This window comes from Berghia stephanieae, chromosome 7 (genome assembly GCF_034508935.2).
Source record: "Berghia stephanieae isolate SIO BIC M18660-M18661 chromosome 7, UCSD_Bste_1.3, whole genome shotgun sequence".
Classification (NCBI taxonomy): Eukaryota; Metazoa; Mollusca; class Gastropoda; order Nudibranchia; family Aeolidiidae; genus Berghia; species Berghia stephanieae.
In genome coordinates this window covers 43,809,541-43,823,345 of record NC_088366.1, presented here as the reverse complement: position 1 = coordinate 43,823,345, position 13,805 = coordinate 43,809,541, and the positions used below count along the sequence as shown (strand labels likewise).

General features: G+C 36.6%; 1 protein-coding gene across 1 annotated transcript in view; it reads right to left on the bottom strand.

Moving 5' to 3' along the window:
* Positions 1-2,143: 2,143 nt before the first annotated feature.
* The window catches only part of LOC144977312 (zinc finger protein 423-like), a 57,445-nt gene continuing 45,783 nt past the window's right edge, over positions 2,144-13,805 (bottom strand). The window contains exons 16-24 of the mRNA XM_078922384.1: positions 13,671-13,805; positions 12,424-12,999; positions 11,740-12,168; positions 10,816-11,076; positions 9,101-9,954; positions 7,513-7,703; positions 6,409-6,525; positions 4,566-4,678; positions 2,144-3,214 (exon numbers count right to left, since the gene is read on the bottom strand). The exon at positions 13,671-13,805 is cut by the window's right edge and continues 6 nt beyond it. Coding sequence (XP_078778510.1) covers positions 3,113-3,214; positions 4,566-4,678; positions 6,409-6,525; positions 7,513-7,703; positions 9,101-9,954; positions 10,816-11,076; positions 11,740-12,168; positions 12,424-12,999; positions 13,671-13,805 — 2,778 coding nt within the window. The 3' untranslated portion in view covers positions 2,144-3,112. The remainder of the gene's footprint in view (positions 3,215-4,565; positions 4,679-6,408; positions 6,526-7,512; positions 7,704-9,100; positions 9,955-10,815; positions 11,077-11,739; positions 12,169-12,423; positions 13,000-13,670) is intronic.

Here is a 13,805-nt window from a genome sequence, read left to right as displayed (position 1 = left end):
CAGAGAGATGATTTACAATTACAAGGCAAAAAAATTATCTCCCAAAACTCTAACTATACATTTGACTGTTTCCCTCCCAACTCGGGTATCCGGCCACGGCCAAGACAAAACCAAGTACATAGTCTCATTCCAAGACAAAGACAAAAAGCATGTTGGAAAACAGCTATAGGGAGATAGAGGACACAGTAAGTTGGTAAGTGCCTCCCTGCCCACTAAAGGAGGTCAGGAACCCCACCCAGATACCTGTTACTATTTGTGTCAATCTTGAGTCAAATCAAATTGAAGAACCATGTGCCTTATAAAGTTTCGCTTTTGCTAGTGAAGTGTAGAGTAAGGACTTTACCAATTCAATACTTGACCCGATGCAGGACACTGAAAATGGTAGATAGTCCTTTTTACTTTTGCATGTTAACTGTGGAGTAAAAAGGATTTATTACCAATAAAAGGTTCTCCTCTAGACAGGATACTTAAAAAGGTCAAACTCGTCAAACCAGAATATTTCTTTTTTTTTTTAAGCGTTATATAGAAGGTAACAAATTGTCTTCTATCCTTGGGATAGTATGCTAATCTATTGGAAAGGACTCTACGTCAAAAACAAACCAACCCCGTATCGCTCTTTCAAAATCTACGTTCCTCGAGAGGTTGTACGCCAATAAATTGTATGTGGCCTTGTGATATGACACTCGCTTTCGGATCGGAAGGTCCTAGATTCGAGCCTCGAAAAAGGCTCTTTACTCACATTCTCTCACCGTACTCAGGTTTAAAATGAGTACCTGGCCGTTAACAGTGTTGTCTCTATCAGAACAAAATTGTAATATCGCCTAACAGGCGTCTTATCTCGTTCTACATGTTAAGTGTTGCTGTTGGTCAGGTACCCCTTGTAAAGCGCTTTGAACACATTTAGTGGATATTGTGCTATATAAAAAAAAACTCAAGGTAAAGTATTGTAGTAATAACGGAGATCACGTGACTAGATGCAGCTCTTTGGTAAACAATCTTTGCTGAATGAACAAATGGGTGAGAGAAAAACCTCTTCTGAACCTAAAATCGACCGACGTCCCTTGCAGATGAGTTGAGTGCTCTGATAATTGAGATAATCGAATGGGCGAGATCTGAATAAGATCCAGCACGGAGTAGAGTGCGGCCGTGTGGTCAAGTGGAATGACCAGTGTTGGTCCAATGCATAGTTATGTTAGCCAGACAATAACATAAATGGGGACATAAATTACAAGTTACTTATTAAATTACTCACTATATTACAACATAACAATAGGAAATTGAATGGAAACTTCAATTTAATATCAAACAAAAACAGATAACGTGGTGGGTTTCCCCTTTATCAATAAAAAAACGAATGAAACATTGAAGACGAATGTGTCTTTAGTGTTTCATTTATCGTGTTTTGTTGACAAAGGGGAAACCCGAAATGTCCACACATTATCTGTTTTCGTTCATTAAATTGAGGCCGCCATACTATTTCTTATGGTTTTTTATTTCTTCGAGCTTCGAGCAGCAACGTTTTCATTATATAGCTAGGGACCAACAAAGCTTCTCTAGATAACTCTTTCCCAGGGTACCCAAACTCAGCAATTCAACTACTGGCTGATCGTTCCAACTTCTTTCACCTCTTCTCCAGCTTTCACTTTTCTTCTTCAAGCGATTGCCTCTAATATTCTACCCGTATCCATCAACGGTAATACGTAATGATATCATGTTTACAAAAACTATTAAATAGTTTTTGTAAACTTGATATCAGTATAAATCGAATAAATTGCTCCACACGCAAAGGGCCGAGATCGATCCCTGTCCCAGTCGAGATTTTTTCTGACCCCGCTGTCCACCCCATTAGTGATTGGGTAGTTGGGTCTGTGAGATCTGGCGGGAAGTACTTTGCGATAGACTAGCGTAGTCCCATCCAAAGGGTAGCAAGCAATTGCTATTTCTGTGTAACCCTATAGAAACCGTGATAAACTCCGGCTCCATGGGCTTAATGGTACTGAAGGACATAAAGTCTCAAACCTAAAAAAAGATGCATTGTCGGAGTAGCCCAGTGTATAGTGGTATTTCAAATCTAATGCTTAACCATTTCGTGGTCCAATTATCATACATAGTGCATCTAACCGATGAAAGGAGACGAGACTTATTTTTTTCTAATTTAGTTCAAAATAACAATTTATTACATAAAACAACTCTCTCTCTCTCTCTCTCTCTCTCTCTCTCTCTCTCTCTCTCTCTCTCTCTCTCTCTCTCTCTCTCTCTCTCTCTCTCTCTCTCTCTCTTTCCATTCATTCATTCATCCATTCATTCATTTTAACTCATTCAAATTTACACGTGCATAAACACACAATAATATTTTATATTGTTTCAATAATATAAAACATGGTTTGAAGATACAAATTTCCAACAACATATTCTATTCATTCTATTCCAGTAAGACTCTATCTATAATAAAACCATGATATGGTTTCCAGTTTGGCCTTTCATTGCCAAATTTTTTAAATTGGCTTTTATTTACCGCAAATCACTTAATTTTTTAATAATTTAATACATAAAGTCACAATTTTCTACCGTTTTGTAAATTCTAGCAGAAAAACAGCGTTGACGGCAAACCTCTGATATGTTTCTTCTATGAGATGTTTGACATTTTTTCCGCCAAATTAATATGGCAATCATGAGCAAATTAACAATATAAAAACCATCAATTAGACCAAAGGCGAATAAATTATTGCACGTTAGACGACCCGGCTATTTCATGTCTCATATTGCCCACCTAAAATATTCTACGTTTGAAATGCTTTATCAATTCATCCAACTCGGAACGTTTCAGGTTCAAACCCTTTGCCCAGCGAACATAAAAAATAATAGTAATACTATATAAGCGGAGTTTAATTTTACTCAAACTTAATACCATCTGTTTACGTTTTTACAACTTAACAGAAACAGCGATGCGACTTGTGCTCCATTTAAAGCCCAAAAACGAATTATCTTTATTTTATATATGCATTTGATAAGGTATTTAAAGGCAATTTGATCAATGTAAAATTTTCTGACTTCCTGATTACAATAGAACGTTGTGTAATGCTCAGAATTATAAATTCATTTGCGAAAGTCATCATTCTCCTGATTCTCCTTCCATCGCATCATCCTCTGTCTTATCTCCTTCCGGTTTATCGGGTGGACCCTCTTGTTCATTCCCTTCGAAGATGAAAAGTTCCTGGCGGGAAACAAAATATTTTAACTGGTTTAACAACGTTTTAGTTTCGACACATTATCATAGTATTCCTTCATAGCCCTAGGATTCATAAATACGGGGAGCTCCTGAATGGATCTCACAAATGTCAGTTTATAAGAGGTCGTCCAACAACAAACTGGATGTGGACACTGGACAATGAGCTGACTATTAATTTTGGGAAGAAACAAAGAAAATGTCGAGAGGCCAACCTAACGGTGACCCATCGCCTAAAAAAAAGAAAAGAAAAGAAAACAGTGCAGTACCCGGTGGAGCATGCCGAGTTCTAGAACACTCTGCAATATGGCATGCTGGAGATGTGTGACCAAATGTTATCTTTATAATAAGTCTTTACAATATAAATTCAAAACAACAAATATAAGCTAACAGAGAGATGATTTACGAGGAAAAAAATATCATCTCACAAAACAATAACTATACATTTGACTGTTTCTCTCCCAGCCAAGGACTCTGGTCAGTGTCATGACAAAACCAAGTAATCTCATTCCAAGCAAATTGGAAAAGATATAGGGGGATAGAAGACATAGTAAGTGGCAGCCGGATGTTCCGTGTCAACCGACGTGCACATATTTGCAGGACGAAACGACGAGCACGGTAAAGAAGCGGAGAGGAGAGGTGCTTATGAAATTCCCTATTGGTTGATAGCTCACACAGTAGAGCCACGCTCTCCCCGGCCACGGGAGTGTACCGGTAAGTCGCGGGTTCGAGCCCCCACCGCCGCCGCGAAATTTATATTCTCTATTGTCGTCTGGCACTTTCCTACTCACTTCATTTCTTGTTATTCTCAACATTCATAAGTGTCGGCTCCACTCACTTTTCTGAATTAATTTAAGCCTCAGACTGCAACCGACAAAGTTGGATCAAGTTGTTTGCCTCCTGGTACATTACATAGACTTAAGACTAAGGTAATGTTGTCTGAAAAGGAGAAGGTTGATTTTAAACTGTTTGGAATGGACAAGGATAGACAACCCATACTAATGAGGAAATCTGAGGACTGATTCAGATGGAGGGCCCTGGCTACGAAATCACCTGCTCTCATGTCTCCTCTACAACCAGGTCAGGAGACTAAGATAGAGATGAGACCTGATTCCAATCATTCTCTACGGCACCTCACTCAGTGATGAATTAAAGTATAGGCGTAAGATAAATATCTGAAAAAGTGAGAATGAAAAAGTGACAGACCAGGCAGGCAGATTTTTTTTATTTATTTTTTATGGGGGGGGGGGAGGACAGAATGATTTTTCTTGTATTTTTCTATCTGCTTTGTCTGACATAGTTACATACAGACCTATTCTTTTTTTTTTTTTCTACATACCTCATGTGTTTTGATGTGGTCGTCAATGTCCTCTGCCTTCAAGAACACTTGGTTACAAACAGGGCAAGCAAGCAGACAAGTGTCCTCACTGCCCGTGTCATCTTCGTCTGCATCTGTAGATTAAACAAGAGGAAGAAAAAATATTTCTAATAGGATTCAATAGTCTGATGTCACGTCCGCCCAGCAACGAGCAGCTTGGTTCTAAACAAAGAAAATCGGTACTTTTTATTCTTCATGCTGGCTAAAAAAAATTCACATGTCATGTGATCAGAATGTATAAAAGTCAAAACATGATCAGATTTATAATGATTTTCTCCTCTGGATACACTTTCATGCTCGTCGGAGAAATATTTCATAAGGGCGTCCGCCATTGTTCCGATAGTTTAGAACCGGTTACTAAGTTATTATGCGTCATTACGAGGGAAGTGACGTCACGACTGTTGAATCCTATTGTAAAAAATAAATGAAATATCACACAGAGGACAAAAGAGGCGGCCGAGGCGTCCCAATCGTATGACTAGCGGTTGAAGGGCGCTATGTAAAGTAAGTCAAATGAAAATAAGTGTCAGGTCATCTCAAAACGGTATTATGCCAGGAAGAAACTGTTGCTGGTGATTGAATTTTAAGTTCGACTAGGATCTATAGATTTTGAGTAAAAATAAATGAATTTACTAAGCTGCTAGAAGCTGTGGGCTATAAAAAGTAATTTTTAAAAATAAATGTAACAGCTTCAAAAAAAAGGACAAATACCAAACATGTAACGTTTCGGGCTCAAACCACTTCTTCATCCAACAACAAAAATCAATGAAAACATAAATACATTTCTGGGAAACTGGATTTTTAGTTTTTTACTTATGTTTCCATTGTTTTGTTTTGTTTTGTTTTGTTTTGTTTTGTTTTTTTGTTGTTTTGTTTTGTTTTTTGTTGTTAGATAAAGAAGGGTTTGAGCCCGAAATGTTTGGTCTTTTGTTATTTTTAAAGCTGTTACGTATATTCAATTTTGTTCTTTACTTTTTACAATAGAGCGTGAGTTAAATTAAACTTTTTTTTAATTCAAAAATTTCAATTCTGATCATTTTGACTTTTAATTCAATTTCTTCATCTTGTTTATCTTTGACATAATATCAGATTGACGCGATGGGACACATATAACCTAAGCACTAACAAAAGAAAATTATAGATTGATACTTATAAGATGCCCTCATAAAGAAAATTAGATATTAATAATTGTAAGATGCCCTCATAAAACAACTATAAAATAGAAATGGTGCCAATCGTATTCCCTTATAATTTTTATGACAAGACCTGTACCAGGCAATTAACAAAAAATACATTTATTTTTTGGAGAGAAAAATCCGATATTGAAAGCGGAAAAATATGTGGCAACCCACAATGCATAATTTTAAGTCTTATTTCTATGCATGACCATTTTTAAATGGTCCAGAATTGATGGAAGCGTAGTCTGGTCTTCACAGTCGTGGCCCATCGTGCCAGCTGGGTATTATGTCAAATGGACTACTGGGTATTATGTCAAATGGACTACTGGGTATTATGTCAAATGGACTAGATGAAGAATTGAATTTTAAATCAAGATGATCGGAATTAGGAAAGAAGGGTGTTTTAAGGTTGAAGAAACAATACTTACTCTCCTTAATGACGGCTTTTATTTAAACTCAAGTTTTATGAGTTGAGCGTAAAATTCAAGCCTAACCCTCTGTAACATATATCCATTGCTAAAGAAAACGACCATTAATTTCAACAAATTTTTATTTAATTTCCAAATTTTGTCAAATTTGACCCCCCCCCCCCCCCAACACACACACATACACACACAAATCCTTACCCTTTTTGTCCACAGTAGCATCATCTTGTTGTTTCTCCTTGGCCTCACATTTCGTATCTTTCTCCTTTCTGATGTCCGATTTGGTGTTGTTTAACTTACTGCATGAGGCTATTGACTCTGTAAAATAATAATAGCATAAATAAATCATCAAATGGTCAAGTGGATGAGCATTGCACTAGGATTGACGTATTGAGAGCCCCGACTCGGAGTCTCAATGACTGCATCTTAGGGTTGTCCTTCAGCAAGAAGCTAAACCTTCATTGCTCACATGTGAGCTGCACTGAGGCTGATGCTCATTTTATCGGTCTTTTTTTTTCTAAATAAAAAAAATAAAAAATAAAAAGTATATATATTTATATATTATATATATATATATATATATATATATATATATATATATATATATATATATATATATATATATATGTGTGTGTGTGTGTGTGTGTATTATATTTGTTCATCATTATTTAAGTGAATAATGTTTACATTAGGGGGTTTTGTAAGTTTGCGAACTTTGGAGAGCGCATTGGAACTAGTTCACAATTTCCATTGCACGGGTTAAATAATCCTATTATTGTACCTCTCCAATGACCTCACATATATCATTTCTAAACAAAATGTATTCTTTTTTTTTCTTACAATGATTTGTTCTCATATTTAACGATTTGACATTAAGAATTTTCATTGTGGTCAGGATATCACTACGCGTCAAAATCTATTTTTAGTAAAACCGGTGGAGTGCTGGAAACTTTTTTTTTTTAATTCTTGAACTTCTACGCGAATGATCGGGACACCTCTCAAGAGTTTTGATATTACGCTATAGAAACATTGGGTTTTTCCTAAAACCAAAGAGATATTACAAGTATAATGATAGTTCTTGAACGATTGTTTTGTTTTTTAAGACGAAGACGAAGACGAAGAAAAAGAAGAAGAAGAAGAAGAAGAAGAAGAAGAAGAAGAAGAAGAAGAAGAAGAAGAAGAAGAAGAAGAAGAAGAAGAAGAAGAAGAAGAAGAAGAAGAAGAAGAAGAAGAACAATAATGAGTTATGACTAAGTTTATTTTTGTCAAGGACCAAAGGTTATATATTATAATAACAGCACTCACGAGTTCTGTGAGACAAAATATGATTCTGGAGAGCGGCAAGAGTAGCACATGCCTTCTCACACATCATGCACTCAAACATCGGCTTCTTCTCCTCTGCCTCCTCTTCTTTCTTGCCAGTGGCAGAGTGGGTGGAAAAGAAATGCTGCTGCATGGCAGTGGCTGACGGGAAACCTTCGTCACACAGGGAACACCTGGGAATGGCAAAACATGGAAATAGTATGTGACCAATCTTAACTAACGTTTTTTAAAGTTAAGCCTAACTGTTGATTCTTATTTCCAGTTACACCTTTACATCATTCAGTACTCGCTGGACTCTGGCACGCTCTCGAGAGAAACAAAAAAGCGTGCTAGAATCCGAGCGTGCTCAAATCTGATATTCATTGGAGATAACGAATATATAATATAATATAATATATAATATAATATATATAAAATTCGGTCACCCATCTCCAGGGGTGATTTATGTGTTAAAAATTGAGTCAATAGCCAAAAATAGGTGATCAAGTTCATGAATACTAGGGGGAGGAATAGACGCAGCTTCTTCAACTAGATAAGACTCATATTTATTGTGACCCAATTATCTCAAAGCGGATTATGTCGGAATGAACATGGAGCTGGAAATTGAACTTATAGCCACCAAGATCAAATTTGGGGTTAATTTCTATTTATTAAGGTGGAGAATAAATACATTTTTTACAATGCAAAAATAACTCGAAGTTCGTATTTCTTATAATTTCTTTTATCCATTCAGTATATCTATTTTTTGCAGTGCCAATTGCCTGTTAGACAGTTGTGTTCGGTGATTTTTGTACAAACATCTTACGATTTATGTCACTGTCTTTAGCCAGATACTCATTCATACTTTAGTCAAGTGGAGTAACGTGTGTAAAGTGCATTACCCAAGGACACAACTTCGGGACCAAAATTTTCCACTGTCACTCATCTGATCACGCTTAACATTGCTTGACTTTAGTAGCTCTGAGCCATCGAGCCACACATTATTTCGATCTTTCTTGGAAACTGATCCCAAAATAGACAACTTCCCACATGGAAGAGTGTAAGTGTATTACCAGTTCCTACTGTTGGGGAAAGGTTGAGTGTGGTTCAATATTAGATGATGCATCGGGACAGTATGCAAATTACCCAAATTTGATTTCAGTACACCTCGCTGAAGATAAATGGAGTGAGTACCCACAAGAAAATGGGACACCGAAGTGCATGAGAATCATGGACATCAAAGACTCGCGAAGAGGAGGAGTCAAATGTGTACTTTTTTCAGACCTCTATATTTTACAATCAGGTGATTCGGAAGCGGTGGTTTATTTATATTTGGTAAAAGATGAGGGTCTTGAGGATAGCAAAAATTTGATAAAGTTTTTAACACTGCAGATAAACGTTGATAAGTTTAGGCTCCTTTAGCTTCACTGTGCATTAGTATTGATTAACCGTATTGAAATCCCACGATCGGGACTGTCAGAGGAATAGGTTTGCTGAAGATGTCCTGGCAAAATTTATGACTGCTTTAATGACTCAATTTGATGCAAGTTGTTTTAGAAGGTACTTTTTACAATGAATAATGTATACTTACTTCACAGATTTGTTGGCGTCTTTTCTCAAGTGAGTTTTTCTGTGGTTTGCTAGAGCTGTGCCCGTTGTGAAGAATTTATGACACTCCGTACACTCAAGCCGTCTAGAGGAGGTTGATAGGGAAGATGATAATGTGTTTGGAGTAGGAATGGTGAGGGTCCCGACAACCCCACCCTTTCTCTTGCTTTTGTCAAGTTTCATCACTTTGGATTTAGTTGGAGATGATAATGATGATGACAATGACAATGGTGATAGTTGATGCTTAGTTGCTGTTGACGAAGATTCTTTAACAGAACAAGAATTCTTCTCGAAAAGAGGAGAAGAGAAAAGCTTTGAAACCTGCACAGCTGATGAATGTGAAGATTCTGATGAAGATATTTGAGGAGTAGCTGAGAGGGAAGCAAGTAGAGCTGATGCATGGAAATTTGATGCTGATGATGATGATGATGTTGACGGAGATGTGGATTGTGTAGATGAAGACAAAATGGCAACAGGAGAAGAGTCGTTGACATGATTATAAGTCAGCTTGTGATTCTCGAGTTCAGCAGTGAAAAAGAATCTCTGAGGACATTTAGCGCAAGAGTATTTTTTATAAGATGAGGGATGTTCCAGTACGTGAACTTGAATCTCCTGAGGAGACTCGAATGATTTTTTGCAGACAAAGCATGTTATATCCATGCCACTGAAACTGTGTTGTATGAGGTGTGTTTGTAATCGTGCTGGTGTATCACAGGAAGTGCCACAAAGTCTGCACTCGTGTTGTGTTCCTTCTGTCATGAGATGTGTAGCCACGTGCAGCTGGATTTCGTACTCAGATGAAAATGACTGCTGACACTTGATACACTGGAAACTTGACTGAAAGGTAAAAACAGATAATGAAGGTGTTTCGTTTTATCTGTAAAATTACAATATCAAAGTATTATGACCGATTTAAAAAGTTATTTCAAAATCCTCACCATACACAATCCATACTTGAACTATTTTAATTTTGCTTTGAAGTGCAAGCCTATATTTTCTGTGAAAACATAATTTTTTGGAGGCGGGGTCTACAAAACTATGTTGTTTTTAAAACACGTATTGCTAAATAGAAGACATCTTATATGATGTTTATTCATCCAATTGGTAAATCAATTCTACATGAGCATATAGCTACGCTACTAGCATTCTATTTTGTTTTATTTTCCCCCTATTGTATTTTATTTCAATTTTACGTTGGTTTTTTGTTTGTCTGTTTTGTTTGTTTTTTTGTTTTGTTTTGTTTTTGTTTTTGTTTTTTTTTGTTGTTTTTTTTTTTGGGGGGGGGTGGTTTCCTTATTTTACATGCATCTTGTTATTCAATCTAGAAGTAGTAAAAACTTTTTAAAAACCAAATAGCCTGTCTGATTTGATTGTAACACGATAGAAAAAAATTGGGAAACATTAGGAAAATATGCAATGGTATTTTATTCTTAGCACTTTTTTAATGTTTTTCTCTGGAAGTTTAAGTCAGTTGTTTACGTCTAAATATGTAATATCTGAAAACGAGCATATTAAATTTTGTAAATGATATTGAAATTTTTCTATAAATGTTTCTTTTACATTATATCATTGCAGGCATTGATGGAATTAGGACTATTTTATGTGATGTGGGCATTTCCAACACTATTAGTCTTGAATGTTTAACAAAAAGCTTTCTTATAATATTATAGAGGGGAAAAAACACAAACAATGTTTTACCTTATGTGTCAACATGTGGGTTTCTAACAATTGTTCCGTGGCAAATTTTTCACTGCACTGTGAACACGTGTGCAATGGCGGAGCCTCCCCGTGGTAGCATGGCTTGCAAACGTAGTAGGTACGACCGGAAGAGTTCAACTTGGAAACGAGGTTCTCCCTTGACTCAAAACTTTTGAGGCAGACACAGCACGTGAAAAAGGTGGCCTGGGATTGGAAATGGTGACGGCCGTGCATTTGTAACTCCACAAGAGATGTCAGGCTCTGGGTGAAAAGAAATTTGATTTTTTTTAAATATCAGAATATACAACAGTATTATGTTCACTAGCAAGAACGTACTTGTAAAACATTTCGACGGTTCGATTTACTAAAAAAAAATCGATTTAAGCATAGCTGCAGAATTTATTCAGAATGTTTAATTGAGTTCTGCTTTTTGAAACAGAAAGATTGCTTTGGGTTAAAAGATACAGTAAGACCCTGTTATACCGCCAAGTCTGAAACCTTGGTGGAATAGCCAATTGGTGTTGGAAGTGAACAGATTTGTGCTCAATGGTCTTAAAACGTTATTATGCCAGGTACAACCTAATGCTTAAAGTTGAAATTTAAGTTTAACTTATAAAATCTGAGTTTTAAAAATTACTTAATTAAAGAGAGAGTTTTGTTATTTTAAACATCAAAATGCTTTAATTTTCAAATTCGGATAAGTTTGATTTTAAACTTGGATTGTATTCATCTTGTTCATTCCGGCATAATTATTTATTATAAATAGATTGTCCTCTTTGAGAAGCCAATAGTTATTTCAAATGAACAGTCATTTGAGTCAGATTTTCTTTTTGTTTTATGATATATCATGATTTAGATTTGACTTTGTTTTTACTGCCCAAATGACAAGAGAAGGGGGAAATGGGAACGGGATAAATTGCTTACCTGTCTGCATACAACACACTGAAGCTGAGTCCCTTCAAACCCATGTTCCTGCGTGTGTGCATAGAATTGTTCCTTATTACACAGTGTTATGCGACACGCTACACATGTGTTGCCCTGCTGTATCTTACAATGCATGAGTTTATGTTCAGCCAGCACACTTGGTGAAGAAAACGTTTCGTCACAAATACTGCAAGTCAAATTCCCAGAGTTGACGTGTATTTTCATGTGTTTCTCGTAGTCCACGTTGTTTTTGAAGGTCTGGCTGCAGAACATACAGGATGGGGGAGTGGATGATGAAATCACGTGAGAGTGAGTAGAGGGTGTGGCTCGTCCTGCTCCGCCATTTTGGTGTGAATCAGCAGAATGTGTGGCATTTGCAATGGTTGATAAAAGAATTTCATTGTTGGCGACAATGCTATCAAAATTGATCTGAAATGAAAAATATATACCTTGATGTTTAATTTGTTTTCATGCTTCAATTTAACTATAGAAAGTAAAATGATAAGAAATGCGTATTTCTGGTATCTTCTTTTAAAAGAAAATTAATGTATCAACTAAAACACACTGTGAATAATATCATGACTATTTTGATTTTATAAAACAGACAAAAAACGATCCCACCAGCCTGGTGGTTTTATAAATTGCTGTATATTTTATATACATTAAAATAATCCAAAGACTTACCCTCTCTCCATTATCATCTTCATCTCGGAATTTATCTGACGCCTTTCCGAGACTTTTCAAATCATGGTCCTGTGCTTTGTGAATCATCAGCAGATTATAGTCATTGAATTTTATATCACAGATATTACACATGTGTAAAGGTTCTGAATTTTTCCACACAGCAGGAATAGATGTACCACTTGTTGCTCCCGGGGTTGCTCCCATAAAAGGTCGATTTCCTCGATTAGCTGAAACTGGAGAACGACTTTGAACTTGTAAATGTGAGGAATTGTGGGAAAGTTTTCCTAATGTAGAGGCTGTTGGTGATTTGAGAATAGTTTTGGTTGGCAGAGGGGATGATGATGGAGCAAGGTGGTTATTACTACTAGTGCTGCTGTTGTTGTTGCTGTTATTGTTGAATTTGTAGGAGCTCCGGTTTACTGGTGAGGCTGTTGATGTGGTTGTTGCGAAATGTGGAGACATGGATGGAGAAGCATTGCTATCGTGATCTGGATCTGTATCCTGGTCATGTTCTTGTTTGATGGTTGTGGGTATCAAAAGGCTTAGAGGGGTAGGTAGATTTGGCTTGGGAGAGACCTGGAAATTACCAAAAGTAGATTTAAGACGTCTCATACGTCAAGAGCAGACAAAACGTTTAAAGTGCTGTTTAAAAATATCCCTTTCTTCATCCCCAATGGTAAATTTGTCTTTAGGGTTTATTCCAAGGGAAGACTGGAATAAAGCCAGGAGTCGGCCGCAGTGCAGCGTCGCAAAGTGAACAAGGGCGAGGCGGGTAGTCCAGCTTGTTATCTTTTGGGTACGAAGCAAAGACCGTACCACTGAATCAAGCTGCCCAACAAAAATGGGGTCATAAAGACCATCATATCAGGATGACTAAGGCCAATCATTTACACTTAATTTCACTGTATAGAGGGATCAATTACTTACTGTGTATCTACGTGCAAACCATTTTAAACGTGTGTCAATTATCAAATGCATTTATTTTAAAAATTAGCAGACATAAAAAATAGTCAGCCATCATATTCATTATCATCATCACAACCATCATTAATTTAGTATCATCATCATCATCATCATCATCATCATCATCATCATCATTATCATCATCATCATTATCACCATCATCATCATTATTATCATCACCATTACCATCATCATATTTATTATTATTTTTGTCATCATCACCGATCATCATCATCATCATTATTCCATGCCACGGGACCAAATAGTAGAGTACTATAAATCACCTGTTGTGTGAGATTAGGCTTGACATCTCCATGGTTTTGCTGCATGTGTTGATCCAGTAGATATTCTATGTGGAATGCCTGACTACACATTGGACATACGAACGGCTTGCTGTGGGTGGTTAAATGACATTGAAG